General features: G+C 37.0%; 1 protein-coding gene across 1 annotated transcript in view; it reads right to left on the reverse strand.

Annotated features, from left to right (window-relative positions):
* Positions 1-4,263: 4,263 nt before the first annotated feature.
* Positions 4,264-12,946, reverse strand: part of PRSS12 (protease, serine, 12 (neurotrypsin, motopsin)) — a gene marked incomplete at its 5' end in the record, with an annotated part of 33,780 nt that continues 25,097 nt past the window's right edge. The window contains 2 exons of the mRNA XM_009576614.1: positions 4,264-4,571; positions 6,536-6,816. Of these exons, the coding sequence (XP_009574909.1) occupies positions 4,264-4,571; positions 6,536-6,816 (589 nt within the window). The remainder of the gene's footprint in view (positions 4,572-6,535; positions 6,817-12,946) is intronic.

A 12,946-nucleotide genomic window follows, 5' to 3' on the forward strand; every position in this document is an offset into this window, starting at 1 on the left:
ATTGTGTGCGCCAAGTGATGAGGTCACTGGTATTTCCACCTGAATAAATTGGCCTGGTGGCTTGATCTGGCCTGCAGGTTGGATTTGTGAACATTGAATTTTGAGCTCTTCATCAAATATTTAGAACTTGCAAAGATAAAACGGTGGGTTTGAATCAAGAGAAGGAAAAACTAATTTTCAAGATTATGGTTAAGTACAAAAGTATGAACTATAATGTTTGCTGTGGGTGTCTCATGTGAGGTTACGTAGCCTTTCCTGTAACTGAAGCTTTCCATGAGCATCCAGTCACATGCACAGAGGGTACTGAAATCTGCTTTCCCTCACTGGAGCGCAATAGAGGTATTCTTACAAGATGTGGCTTTTTCATTTCCATATGGCTTAGGATGGCTTGTTTTTCATCATTTCTCTTAAAATTTAATTCCCAATTCCCAAACAACTGTTTTCCTATTTTTTCCAATCTATTCCTGTTGCATCTTAGCTCTTACCTTTATAGATGCTCCTTATTTTTCTGCACTCTGTTCCATCTGCAGTTATATCCAGTGTCTTACACCTCTCCAACTTTACCCAACCCAGTCTTTTTTTTTTTCCTTTACATTGCTACAAAGGTAAATCCTTATTTCCAAACTTCTAAGTCATCTTTTCCCTGTTTGTGGTTGCTTGGTGTTGCATTTGCAGGAAGTTACACAGTCAGTTTCTGTGTTCCATGCTAAATAAAGGGAACAGGAACTACTGCATGTGAGCAGGTATCTAATGTGTATGAGGTAGGTCTGGTCTGTACTACTTCAGTTAATTGCATTTGCTGTTGCCCAGCAGCTTGGAGCACAAACAAAAACCATTTTTCTTTCCTGATACCACAAACTTCTTGTTTTCTGGGTGGTTTCTTCTACTGCGATCTGCTACTTGAGCCTAATTGTTTTAGCTGTGTTTTATGTTATTTTCTGTGATTGCCACTCTGAAATCATAACAGCATTAAAATCTTCTTGAGTATAAATATTGCTAGCACTTGAAAGTGTGAAATAGTTGCAGTAACATTGAAAAGGATGGAGAACATTGATTCAGGACTGACTTTTTGTTAAATATAAGCTGTTACAGTGCTGTGAATTTTTCTGGAAGTAAGACAGCTGAGGTTATAGATATTCTGCATATAATAAAGTGGGATCTTGGTTTATCTGTGGTTTACAGGTAAGTGCCCCTTTACTTGGGCAAGTTGTTCAGGGTTGAGATAAATGCGTGTTAAATAGGCTTTGTGTGTCAGTTGCAGTAATGCTTCTGTTCTTGTTTCTCATGTAGCTGTATATTCTCTGGAAAAATGGGGATAGATGACACAGCAGTCTTTAAGATGGTCGTCTAATCTGGTAATAGAAGTGCTGAGTGTTTTCTTAGTTTATGCCATTGTTAACACTGTGACCATCCTGCTTAATACAAAAAACCCTTAGTGTAGGCTGAAGAGCAGGCTTTTGTACAACCTTGTATTTATTAAAAATGTTGAGCAAAGGGGAGAGCAGCAAGGGTCAAAAAAATTCTTAAGCCATTTTAAGAGTGTAGGATAAACTTATTTATGACAACCTAACTGGTCTAAGTTAAAGCACACAAAGCACTAGGAATTCCATTGTACAGAACAAACTTCCATCTCTGAGAAAATGGCCCAAAGCTTACATGCTTTGAAGAAAATATTTTCAAGAGCACCCTTTTTCACTTAAGAAAGCTCACATGAAGTTTACTCAGCTGATGTTCCTGCAGCATCTGCTTGTACATTATCCACAGGATTTATGTGTAAAAGTTGTAGTCGGTGTGGCAGTTTTTATTGTATATGTTTACATCATCAGGCTCATTGAACAAAATTTAGAATAGCATAACATAAACACAATTTCATTTTATGTTAGAAACTGAAAAGGCATGCTCTCTGCATGAAAACAGTAGTGCAACATTTTAAAATCTAATAAAGCTTCCTATTAAAAGAGCAAAACTAATGAACTACTGTACTAAATCTAAATATTTACTACATTTAGTATGCAGACTTGATTTCCGCCCCCCCCCTCCCCCCCCCCAGTATCGTATTTCTGTGGTGTAACTTCTAAAAGAAAATTATTTCCCCTGTACACAACACATGTATTGCACTATATAGCCTACTTCACCACAAGTCTCAAAATAACGGGTCTTGCATAGCAAAGCTTTGATGGTACAAGTAGATACATTTTGATAGATTTACTTCTGCTTTTCGTTAATTAAAAGGCTATGTATAAGTAAAAACGTAAATGGTTTTAAAGTTTACTAGCAGAGTGTTTCACATGGGTCTAACAGTAGGTGGACACAGTACTATGATTTTTGACATGTTTTTAAATAAAATATCTCACACTGTTTCAAACAGTGTGGAATTACAGAAAACTAAAATACATTAAAGCACCTCGTGTACTAGTTTAGCACCAGTTCCAACAAGATATTTATACTAGTCATGACCTTTGAAAACTAAGTTTGAGGTTGGAGAAAAATTAAGGGCCAAGCTTTCAATCACATGGGCTTCTGGAACATCATTGCCACTTTTGTATGCAAATTGAGTTGTTTTGGATATTTGTTACACCACCAGAGAGACATAGAACCATACAGAAATGAACGATGGCCCACTTACAACATGAATGCAAGCATCCCACTTTGTTCACAAAAGGCCATACAACGCTGTCATAGCCAGACACGGTTTGCACAATCACTATGTGGTGACACACATCTGCCACACTTGTCACACTGGAGTGTTTCATGGCCCACAGAGCTTTCGTTTCATCTTTTTAAGAAGTATGTTTGTTAATGTAATACATAGAGCACACATGCAGATAGTCAGAATGGCCGCCGACAGGGATTGTAGAGGTAGCACTGAACTTTCCTGTCTTGCTCTTGACTGTAGTTAGTCTCAGATATTTTCTGTTAGTGTTGCACTAAGAAGGTGATTATTTCCTGTGTTCTGCGTGCTAAGTTCAGTTGGGGTGACCCTTTCTAAAAGGATAGTAAGTTGTTTTATATTTGTCTTGTACATCAAGAGTGACTTCTTATCAGTGCATTTTTATAATAAGCCATTAAGGTTTTCATAGCATGAGGAACAGTATCTGTAAAAGGAATTAAATGGAATCAAAATATGTCAATACTTCAGAAGTCACTGAAAACTCTCTCTCACTTTTCCTGTAAGATCAGTCAGAACAAGTGCTGCAACTAAGCAGGAGAGAGTTGTCTAAATATTACCTTGTAGAAGATAGTAGTTTAAGACTTTATAGACCTTTTCAGACAGGTTTTGGCTCAACATCTCCAGTATTTGCATTGCACGTACTTAAAACTTTCTCGTGTAAGATTGATGGAGGTTCTTAGTGTTACTTGAGTAAAGCCCCTCCAAAACTAGCAATGGGAGTATTGGGATGTTTGTCTGTTAGTCTGATACGGTACTAACAGCTAGTGGTAAATAGGAAAAGTAAGTTCTCTCCGAAATGCTGTAGGTACTAAAAATTACAAATTTCAGAAAGAAGACAGATTTATATTTATCTAAAGGAAAGAATAAGAGGTCATTTGTTTTTGATCTAGCTCTTGCAGCTGTGCAGAATGTTTGCAGGGAAACTTAACTTCCAGTGTACTACCTATTTTACTTGGGAATGTACTTTATGCACACTCAGTTGTGAGAACATTTATCAGAATAGCTAGGGATCTGATTATTGACAATTATTTTCCTTCTAACATTTAATACATACTCAGAATTACTTACCAAGAATCAACCTGCTGATGGTCTCATTAGCTAATGAAACATGAGTCAAAATTAGAGGGCTGGTTGTAAGATCATAGGAATAATAGGAAAACAGTCAAGAACTAATTAAATAAACTAGACTGAAATTAATTTTGAGATCTGTAATTAATTCTAGAGAAGCTTGGAGCATAAATAGCTTGGAGCTACTACAGTCTTCCCGTGGGCAGTGAATCTCATGGTGAACTCTCCAGCTGTCCTGCTCCAATGTTACTCTAAGCTGGCTATCACTTTTCCCCTTGTCTTAGATACGTGGTAACTTGTTCATGCAATATATAAACTTCCTTAACACAGAGAGGTTTTGTTTGGATAGTAATCCCTAACTGGAAAGGTTGCATGTATACACATTGGATTTAACAAAAAGAAAAACACATGAATCAGGAAAATGTGTCTGTTTCCACCCACTGTGGGCCCCAGCTGTGCACTGTCTGTGCTGTTACGTTGTCCTGCCTCAAACTGTAACAAAGTTTGGTTTTCATTACGGACATTCATAGTTTGGTCACGCTTTTTATCCAGGGCACAAAAGATGATACTTTTGTGTAGACACCTGGAGAATCTTTCACTCCACAGCCGTAGCCCCAGGAGGTCACACCATACACAACCCAGCTTTCCCCTGGACGTTCACACATCAGTGGTCCACCACTGTCTCCTTGACAGCTATCGACGCGTTTCTGTTCCTGGAGGTTTCCAGCGCAGAGCATTCTTCCTGTGAATCTTCTTTTGTAACGCTCTTCACATACCCTCTTGGGAAGTAAGGGGATGGCAGCCTGTTGTAATGTTCTTGAATAAGCCCTTCCTGAAAAGAGGACCCAAATTATTGTCTCATTATGATCATTGGTCTTGGAAACATAAATGTGATCTAATCCAATTTTTGCTGTCAGTCCTTCACACTGTTTTGTCATTAAATAAAATGACTGAAAAGAAGACTAAATACTGAAAAAATCTACTGTGTGTTAAATATAATACTAAAATAAGATACAGATATTGTAAATACAGAATATAGATGCTTTTTTTAAAAAAAAAAAAAAAAAGCTTAAAATTTAAGATGTAGCTTTACTCCTTGTGTTCACTGGATCTTTCCAAGGCTGGAATTTGTTTTGTTCCAAACACACTTTGTGTCTTCTATAAGAATATATGCCTTAATACTTACATGGGGAAGCTATTTTTGGGAGTCTTGAGCAGTGGAGACTAAAGCTGTAGAACTACTTCATTTCTAGATCACCAGTTCAAATCTAGGCTAGCTCAGCCTGGCAGGTGCTGCATGCTCTGTTGGCTTCCAAGTAGAGCATCCAGCCAACCATCATGCTTATGCCCTGTAAGTACACACAAGCTTGCATGTCACCTCAGCTGAGGAGCTAACGTTACTGAGCCCAAGTGTACGCTGGTACAGATCGGCAGTATCATTTGAATCTTTTACAATCCTGGTAACTTCTGTGTACCAGAGTACTAATGGGACTCCTGACCAAAAGGAATCTTCATTTTGTGGGGGTGACCAGAACCTGTCCTTTGATCTGTAGTGAATCCTGCATTGTATAAGCAGTGCTCTGCTTATAAAATGTCAAGATTTGTATCATTTGGCTTTTTTCTATAGCTTGCACCTCTTTTTCAGTTGGAAACATGGGAAATTGAAGCCAGCGTTCGGGGTTTTTTTAAGTAAAAAATCTTAATACTTGTAAAGTAATTATGATTCATAGAGTAAGTGTGAAATTTCAACTGAAGTTCTGTGATGATGTAATTCCTTACCATAATTAAAGCCAATTATTGCAGTGGCTAATGTTTCCTTAAATAGATGTCCTAAGTTAACAGTATTGCAGAACTTTCAGTGAATTGTGTAAAAAGCTAGACAGAGCTAGGCAATGAATTAGCAATTGTTTTTAGCAAAAAAACCCACCCTACAAGTCTATCTCCTTTATTGTAGTACAGTGACCCAGACATCTGTGCACACAGATTAGTGCACGTAAAGAGGAAGAGCTGATATTCGGCCTTGCTGCCTTGTCTCCTTGCCAGTTTGAATGAGTCAGTGGAACAAAGGCTCAAGTGTGGTTGCTGTCTTGCACTGTATTCAACACCATAAAAACATGAAAGCAAAACATGGTTATTAATTTGTAAAACATTTAGAGGACAAAGACCTTTGAAGAGGAAGAATCTTCTACTGACCTAAAAAGTGACTAGATAGTTTGTTTCAGAAGCCTGGATTGCAGATTGCATTGTGGCTCTCGTAAATGTTGGCAAGATGTTCTCTTAAATCTAACTGCTGATTGAAAATGTCAGTGATAACAAGAGAGACTAAAAATGTTATTTGAAATTTTGTGTTTATATTTTCTATCCATTTTTCTATTGAAGTTGTGTAATTTAAAGAACCTTTCTAAAATACTCATTGTACTTACCTTAAAAACCTTAAATATATTAGAGCTGTTAGTTATGTTCTGAGGCAGGGGGTGATAAGCTGCTGCGCAGAGCGTGCCTGGCAACAAATAAGGTTTTCATTCATGCTTGTCAATCTTAATGAGGCCATTTTACTGACTGGTTCTGTGATTTAGAGTGACATGGTTGATCGCCACTTTTCAAACAAAAACTAAATTCAATAAACAAAGTGTTGTCGTTCGTGGTTAAGGATCAGGAGAGAAAATATTCACCTATATAAAAAGAGCTAAATTGTTCCATTTTGAGCATTTTCTTATTTTAAGTATTTGGGATTTTTTTTTTTAAACAGCCTTGGGTAACGAGATCAGTGGGTGGAAATCATTAAAACATTTTTACCTGTGTCACCCCATCCAGTGATATAACAGTTGGGAGCAGTTTTCTGTGGTCTCTCTCTCCTCAATGGCAAACAGGCAGGTAAGACGTGGGTACTGAATCTGGCACACTGTTCCTCTGGCCCCTGTAGCCTCACCAATGCAATGTCGTAGTCACTGCTATCAGGCCTGTACTCTTTATGCATCACAATCTGTTGGACTCCAATTTCTTCCTCATACTCTTCTGGTACCAGTGTGTGATAGTCTCCAACTCGCACAGCATAGTTCCGAGTGTTGTTGCCATACCTAAGTTTGAGGTGAAAACAAATAGGGCTGGTTCATGCAAAGTCAGATCCTAAGCATGCAGATGGCTTTGATCAGGGTCTTTATTGGTCATACAAATAATGATACAAAAGTTTTTTTTTAAAGAGCAAAAATGCTTTCTCAGATGTTTAGATTGGCATTCAAGTATATCCTAAAGAATATAAAAAAACCTCGTCCTGAAGTTTCAGGTTGGGCTATGTTGCTTTTTGTATATTTTCACAGGCAAGGTTTCTTATGGCCATCTGCCATGACTGGCATTTATTTCAAAGGTGCAAGCAAGGTGTGCATTATAAACTTATTTAGTAAGGGTAACAAAAACTGCCAGTAATTATAATGAAAACCCGAGTATTAACATCATTGTGATGCTCCAAATAATTACTGAAATGAAAAGTGTTCCAGCTTGCTTTGTAGGTTGGTTGAGAAATTCCAGAGGCTTAGATAACTTGATAAAAATGTCTTGCGTCAACTGGAATTCTAATAAGGAAAAGAAAGCATATGTGCATCACAAGCACCTATTGTCAAAGTTGACAGAAGGCCTGTAAATCTTAGACTTGTTTTGCATCTAATATGACCCCAATTTCTTTCACATCATAGACTAAATGGTAAATACCTTAGAGATGATTACTGTGGCTGAAATAACAATCTTCCGTGCATGCCTTTGGAGATTTTTGGATTACAGGACACACAGCCTTTCTCAGGAAAATGCAGACAAGGGAGTACTGTTGGGTACATTTATTTATTTTAAAATCTGGCTAAGCTAACCCAAATATTTTTCCTTTGACTTCTCCCTTTCCCTCGTAGCCTTCAACAGGAAATTTGTAATACGTGTGCAGAAAACACCCTACAGCGTTCCGTCACCTTCTAACCTATACTTGTTCTTTTTGTACCCTCCAGTAATGTGCTGATCTCCATAGCTTACTAAAGCTTGCTTGACGAGCAGCAAAGCAGGAACATTACAGGTTTCTCCTGAACAATATATAGCTGTACCACTGAATATGTTTTCTAAGTGTGGGTTGCATTTCTGGTTGCCTGCAAAGCTTTCTTTGTCAAATTCTGCACATCTCCTTCGGGTCTTTTATGAGCAAAATTTCACTTCTAGGCTTGTAAGGAGAGTGAGTTGCGGACTATGACCAAACACCTGTTCATCTGAAGATGACCTTCTATATAGGAAAAATGAAGTAACTTGTCTACCACAAAACTTTTTCCAGGTCCTCCGTAGTAGTAGTCTGTGTGAAATACTCTCCAGATACTGTATTTTCCTTGTGGTTGGAAATCAAAATTCTATAGCAGCTGCAAGTGAAGAGATGCAACTTTGAAGTTTACAGAGGTGGTTAAAAAAGTGTTCATACTGGTTTTAGTCTCAGAGGGAGAACTGAGAAAAAATTAAATTGTGTATTCTACCTAATACATTACTTACTTCCTCCTGGAAAAAAAATAGCTGAAGCGCTTCTTTAATTTGTGGATCAGTATGTTGATCTCAAAGATACTTAAGAAAAAACCCTCTATTTGTATGTGTCACGTTACTAATTTTTCTGTTTTGATCACAAAAGTGCTAGTATTTTATAACTTATGACTGAATCAATTTTCATTAGGAATTTTCTATTAAGAAATGAGAGCATGAATAAGAAAAGAACATCAGAAAAGGCAGAAGCATGAATCCTGACTCTGCAGGTGTTCTGACTCCAGTCCCTTTAAGTTTGTAGAATAGAGGTATTTCTTTGTAAGCTTTTTCTAAAAAAAAAATACTTGAATCTCTCTTTCTCTTGCAGTAGATCTCACATTCTCATTTCTAGATTATCTTGTGTGTTTTTGCCAGTTTTAAAAGTTCACTAAGATGTCACGGTTGATTCTTTACCTGATAAAATAAATAGCGAAATTCCATGGAAGTAGGGTTGGCACCTGGTATATTGCTTTTATTTTTGTTGCCTTTAAGGAGATTCTTCAGAGTAAGAAAGGCTGTTAGATCTTAACTAGTTTCTGGAGTTATATATATCCATCTGTATTTGGCCATCTGAAGAACGACATCAGTGAAATCCTAAATTCTGCATCCCTATAGATTGTCTGTCAAATCCTTGCCATCTGCTGCCTGCCAAGAATTTCTGCTCTGACACTGATGAATCCCCTCCTGGGTCACTGTTGCCACACATCTTATATCAGAAAAGGCTAATCTTACCATACTTTGCCGAGACACTTAGTATACTATTATCAGTCTAAACTTCTATTATTTTTACTCTGAGCTATGATGTGGGAGCCAGTAGAAGTATAATCTGGCACTGGCTAGAAAACAGTGGGGGTTTTTACAGCAGTGCTGTGATCTGATCTGAGACCTTGGATGAGTTTCTTTCTTGTTTTCTCTTCTGCCATTTATTTGGCTTTCCTTAATACAGCAAGGAGTAAGGCTACATGCATCTTCAGCACGTTAAAATACTATATAGTACAGGCATTACTTAACAGCTTTCTTCTAGTCTTATTTCTGTGAAGGTGACTTTTTTATAAGTTGTGCATCTTTACAATAAAATGCTTGGTACATTTCAGTACCAGTTTGTACTGAATAGGTTTTATATATTTGCTCGCTATTGCTTCTGGGAATTTTTAGAAACTATAATTCAGAGTTTAATTTAGCATGTTTACATACAGATAGACTTGAAAGCAAATTTTCCTGGCCCACGTGCAAAAATTTCCAGTAATGCTTTGGCAAAACCATAGCATTCAAAGTTAGGAACATTTTTATATAAATACACAAATTAGGGGGGAAAGTATTTTTTATTCCTCTAGTTATGGAAAATATTAGTAGGGAGATTAATCTGATTCCTTAGTTTAATCTTGGGTTCTGCAGAAAGTTGCATCTGCAGTTCAGTATATATATTAAATGGTCATTTGTCTCTTCACATGGAGGCTGTATAACCTCATAGGTAGTGTATTTCCTAGAACTACAGCTTAAAGATTTCTGAATTGGTTGCAGCAAGAGAAACTGCCAAATCAAGGGCAAGTGTATTGGTCACTTTGGCCATCTTTTTCATCGAAGTAGCCATAATGTTGATTGACAGAAAGCATGCTACTATGGTACATAAAGCAGTTTGAATACACTGTGAAAACCAAACTGACAGACCCTGGTAGCTCATTTTATTGTGTAAGCTAATCAATGCATTGGTCCTCTGTGAAATTCGTAAAGCAGAGGAATAGACCACCCAATTATAGAATGTTTTACACACTGACAGTGCAACTGCTGTGCCCCTCTCCAAAGTGGACAAGGTCAGTGTAGAGGCAAGTAGCTGAATGGTCAGGGTGTGCAGCATGAAATGGTCTTTCATTTTTACAAAATCTATTTACAGAACAGATGTAATGCTCAGAACGTAAAGAGTGTAGTAACACTGGGATGGGCTATACAGCCAACTAAGTACTTCTCCAATGTCTTGCCCAGGCCGAGATCACAAACAATCTTGGCTGATGCATTAGCCAACTTTGTAGGATCTATCTTCCTCAGAGTAAATTAGAAAAGGAAGCTGATACAGAAAGTACTTTAGGGACTAGTGCAGTAAAACAGCTTTATTATTTTCATTTGAATTACTCTAACTTACATGCAAAACCCCCACTAAAGTAAATGGAAGAGTTTGTTTTGTTACTGACATCTCAGATATATTTTTTTGCTCAGATTTCCTAACTGCATGATGACGTTCCACTTAATCTAAATGATACAGCAACTGAGCTCAATATTTTGAGTAAATTTATGCAGTTTCCTTTGCCAGTTAAGCAATATTAAATAGTTTAATAATTTCTCCTACAGCGATTGTTTATAACTGTTGATTTCATCACCTTTAAAAGCTATCATAAATAGGATTCTGTACCCTAGAATGTATTGCTAGATATGATCTTTGAATGCTTGAAAGTAATATTTTAACAATATTTGGTACACGTCTGAGTGTCATACTGGAATACAAATGTACAAGGTCATTAGCATTAAATATATATTTGCCTGACATAATCTGCCAAAAACATTTCCAAAAGCCCACTGAAAATATTCACTCATAATTTATAGATACACTTTTGGCTTTGTGCAGCAAGTCACCTATTAATGCTATGCTGATAGTTTATGGATTATGAAAGCTTTTTTACCTTCAATAAATATTTGCCCATCTAAGTTAACCGTTGTGTACATTGACATATAGGTTTTGTATAGATAAACACAATCACAGTACTTTGCAGATGTGTATTATCAGTGGTGCAGTGGAAATCTGGCTCTCAGGTAGAGAAAGGTAATTTATATGGTATAAATCTTTCTTCTTTTTTTTTTTTTTTTTAAATGTAATGGGTGCCTCTGCATAGCCTTATCCACAACATTAATTACAGGATTTACCATATACTTTATCCATTATCTTTAATGCAATTTGAAGGGGGGGAGGGGTTGTGTGGTTTTTTCACTTTATTTTTTTTAAACCTCATGGAAGCCAGAGTACTACAGAATCACAGATGTATTAGGTGTTTGTAATTTAGATAAGAAATGAACACACTTCTTTCCTAAATTGATTTAATAATTAAATGAACTTGATTTTTGTTTATTTTGATTCGTAAGCCCAAGCATGAAGGAAAGTTGTGCATGACTAGTGATAATGAGTGCTCTCCTGTCAGCCATGTATCAGATAGTGTTGTAGAAAATTTGCTGCTTCTATTCAATGCTACATCCTTGATTTTGACAAAAGCAACAGTGTTCCCTTTAGTAAGTTCCTGCTGTTTTTCTGTGTTACGGGTGATGGTCATTTATAGCAGAATAATGAAGAAAGGAGATCCAGGAAAGCTTGTCTTAATTAAAAGGACTGATTTTAAACATTTAATAGAATGAGAAGTGCTGCTTCTTATGCAAATGTATGAAACTTTAATAGCTACAAGGCTTCTAGTGAGAAGCTTAATGAGCAGTCTTTGCACAGATTTACCGTATTTCTGTGCACATTGACACACATAAGGCTTTCTTAAACTGATTTTTTCATTTGTAGACAATTATACTTCTTTCCCTGTAGTAGTTGGTATTTGCCAAATGTGGAAATATTGTAATACAGCATCAGTACATAAAAAAGGCAAAGTAGTCTAGCTCAGAGATGTCCAGTGTCCCTCACCTAAAAGTCACCTATGAAATGGGAGAGAACCACCATACGCACATCACATTTGAAGAGTGGAGGTGGAGGAGGAGTCTGGGAGTGCTTCATGGATGGAAAATGATGTCGCTTTCAGGGTATTGCCCCTCTGTTGGTGGGCATGCCTTTAACCTCTAGTACAGCCTGGCAATGTTGACCTTAGCACCTCCTAGAAGGTTCATTTCCCAGCCAACCGGAGGATGGATTAGTAATCAGCCACCATGCTAATATAATCCTGCTGCCAGTGAAGTAATGTACTAACATTGAAGGCACACCTGAATTCATCTCACCATTCATGCGAAATTTGAGAAAACTAGATTTCATTTCTGGTGTCTACTTTGGTTTCTGTGTCTTACTAGGTATTTGGTTCCACTGTGCCTCACGGTTCCTAGTTCTCAAAACAGAATTACCAGGACCATGCTGAAGTTTACATGGGCATTCAGGATAAATAAGAGTTTTATTATTATAACAGTACAATGTTCAAGTAACACAGTATTTCCTAAAATAACATCACGGTCATTATAATTTCCTTTTTTTCTATGCCTCATATTTCTAATTATCCAAAGTTAATATTTTTTAATGTACAGACCTGCAAATTCCCTTATAGCTGTCAGAATCACTCAGGACAAAACTTGCTAATAAGATGGGTGGGTTATAAAAGGAAAAATAGATTAAAACAATTTTTGATCTTAAATTATGTGTCTATGAAATTATAGAAACCAGTAATGCTGCTATACTGCTGGTGAACAATTCTAATCATCATGCATAAAATTGTATTTAATTTTTATCCATAGTACAGATGAGCCCACTTTTGTTATTTAAGCAGCGTTCCAATTTCCAGGATGTGAGAAATGGTATACTGGCCTTACTCTTGTCTGTCTGTGGAAAATATGTGAAGAAGGTGCTTGATCTATAGATAGCTCTTGGAAACCTAGCCCCTTAAAATCACTCTGAGATCATTAGGAAGTTCAGCCCAGTCTGTCCAA

This window comes from Fulmarus glacialis, unplaced genomic scaffold, assembly GCF_000690835.1.
Source record: "Fulmarus glacialis isolate BGI_N327 unplaced genomic scaffold, ASM69083v1 scaffold14434, whole genome shotgun sequence".
NCBI lineage: Eukaryota > Metazoa > Chordata > Aves > Procellariiformes > Procellariidae > Fulmarus > Fulmarus glacialis.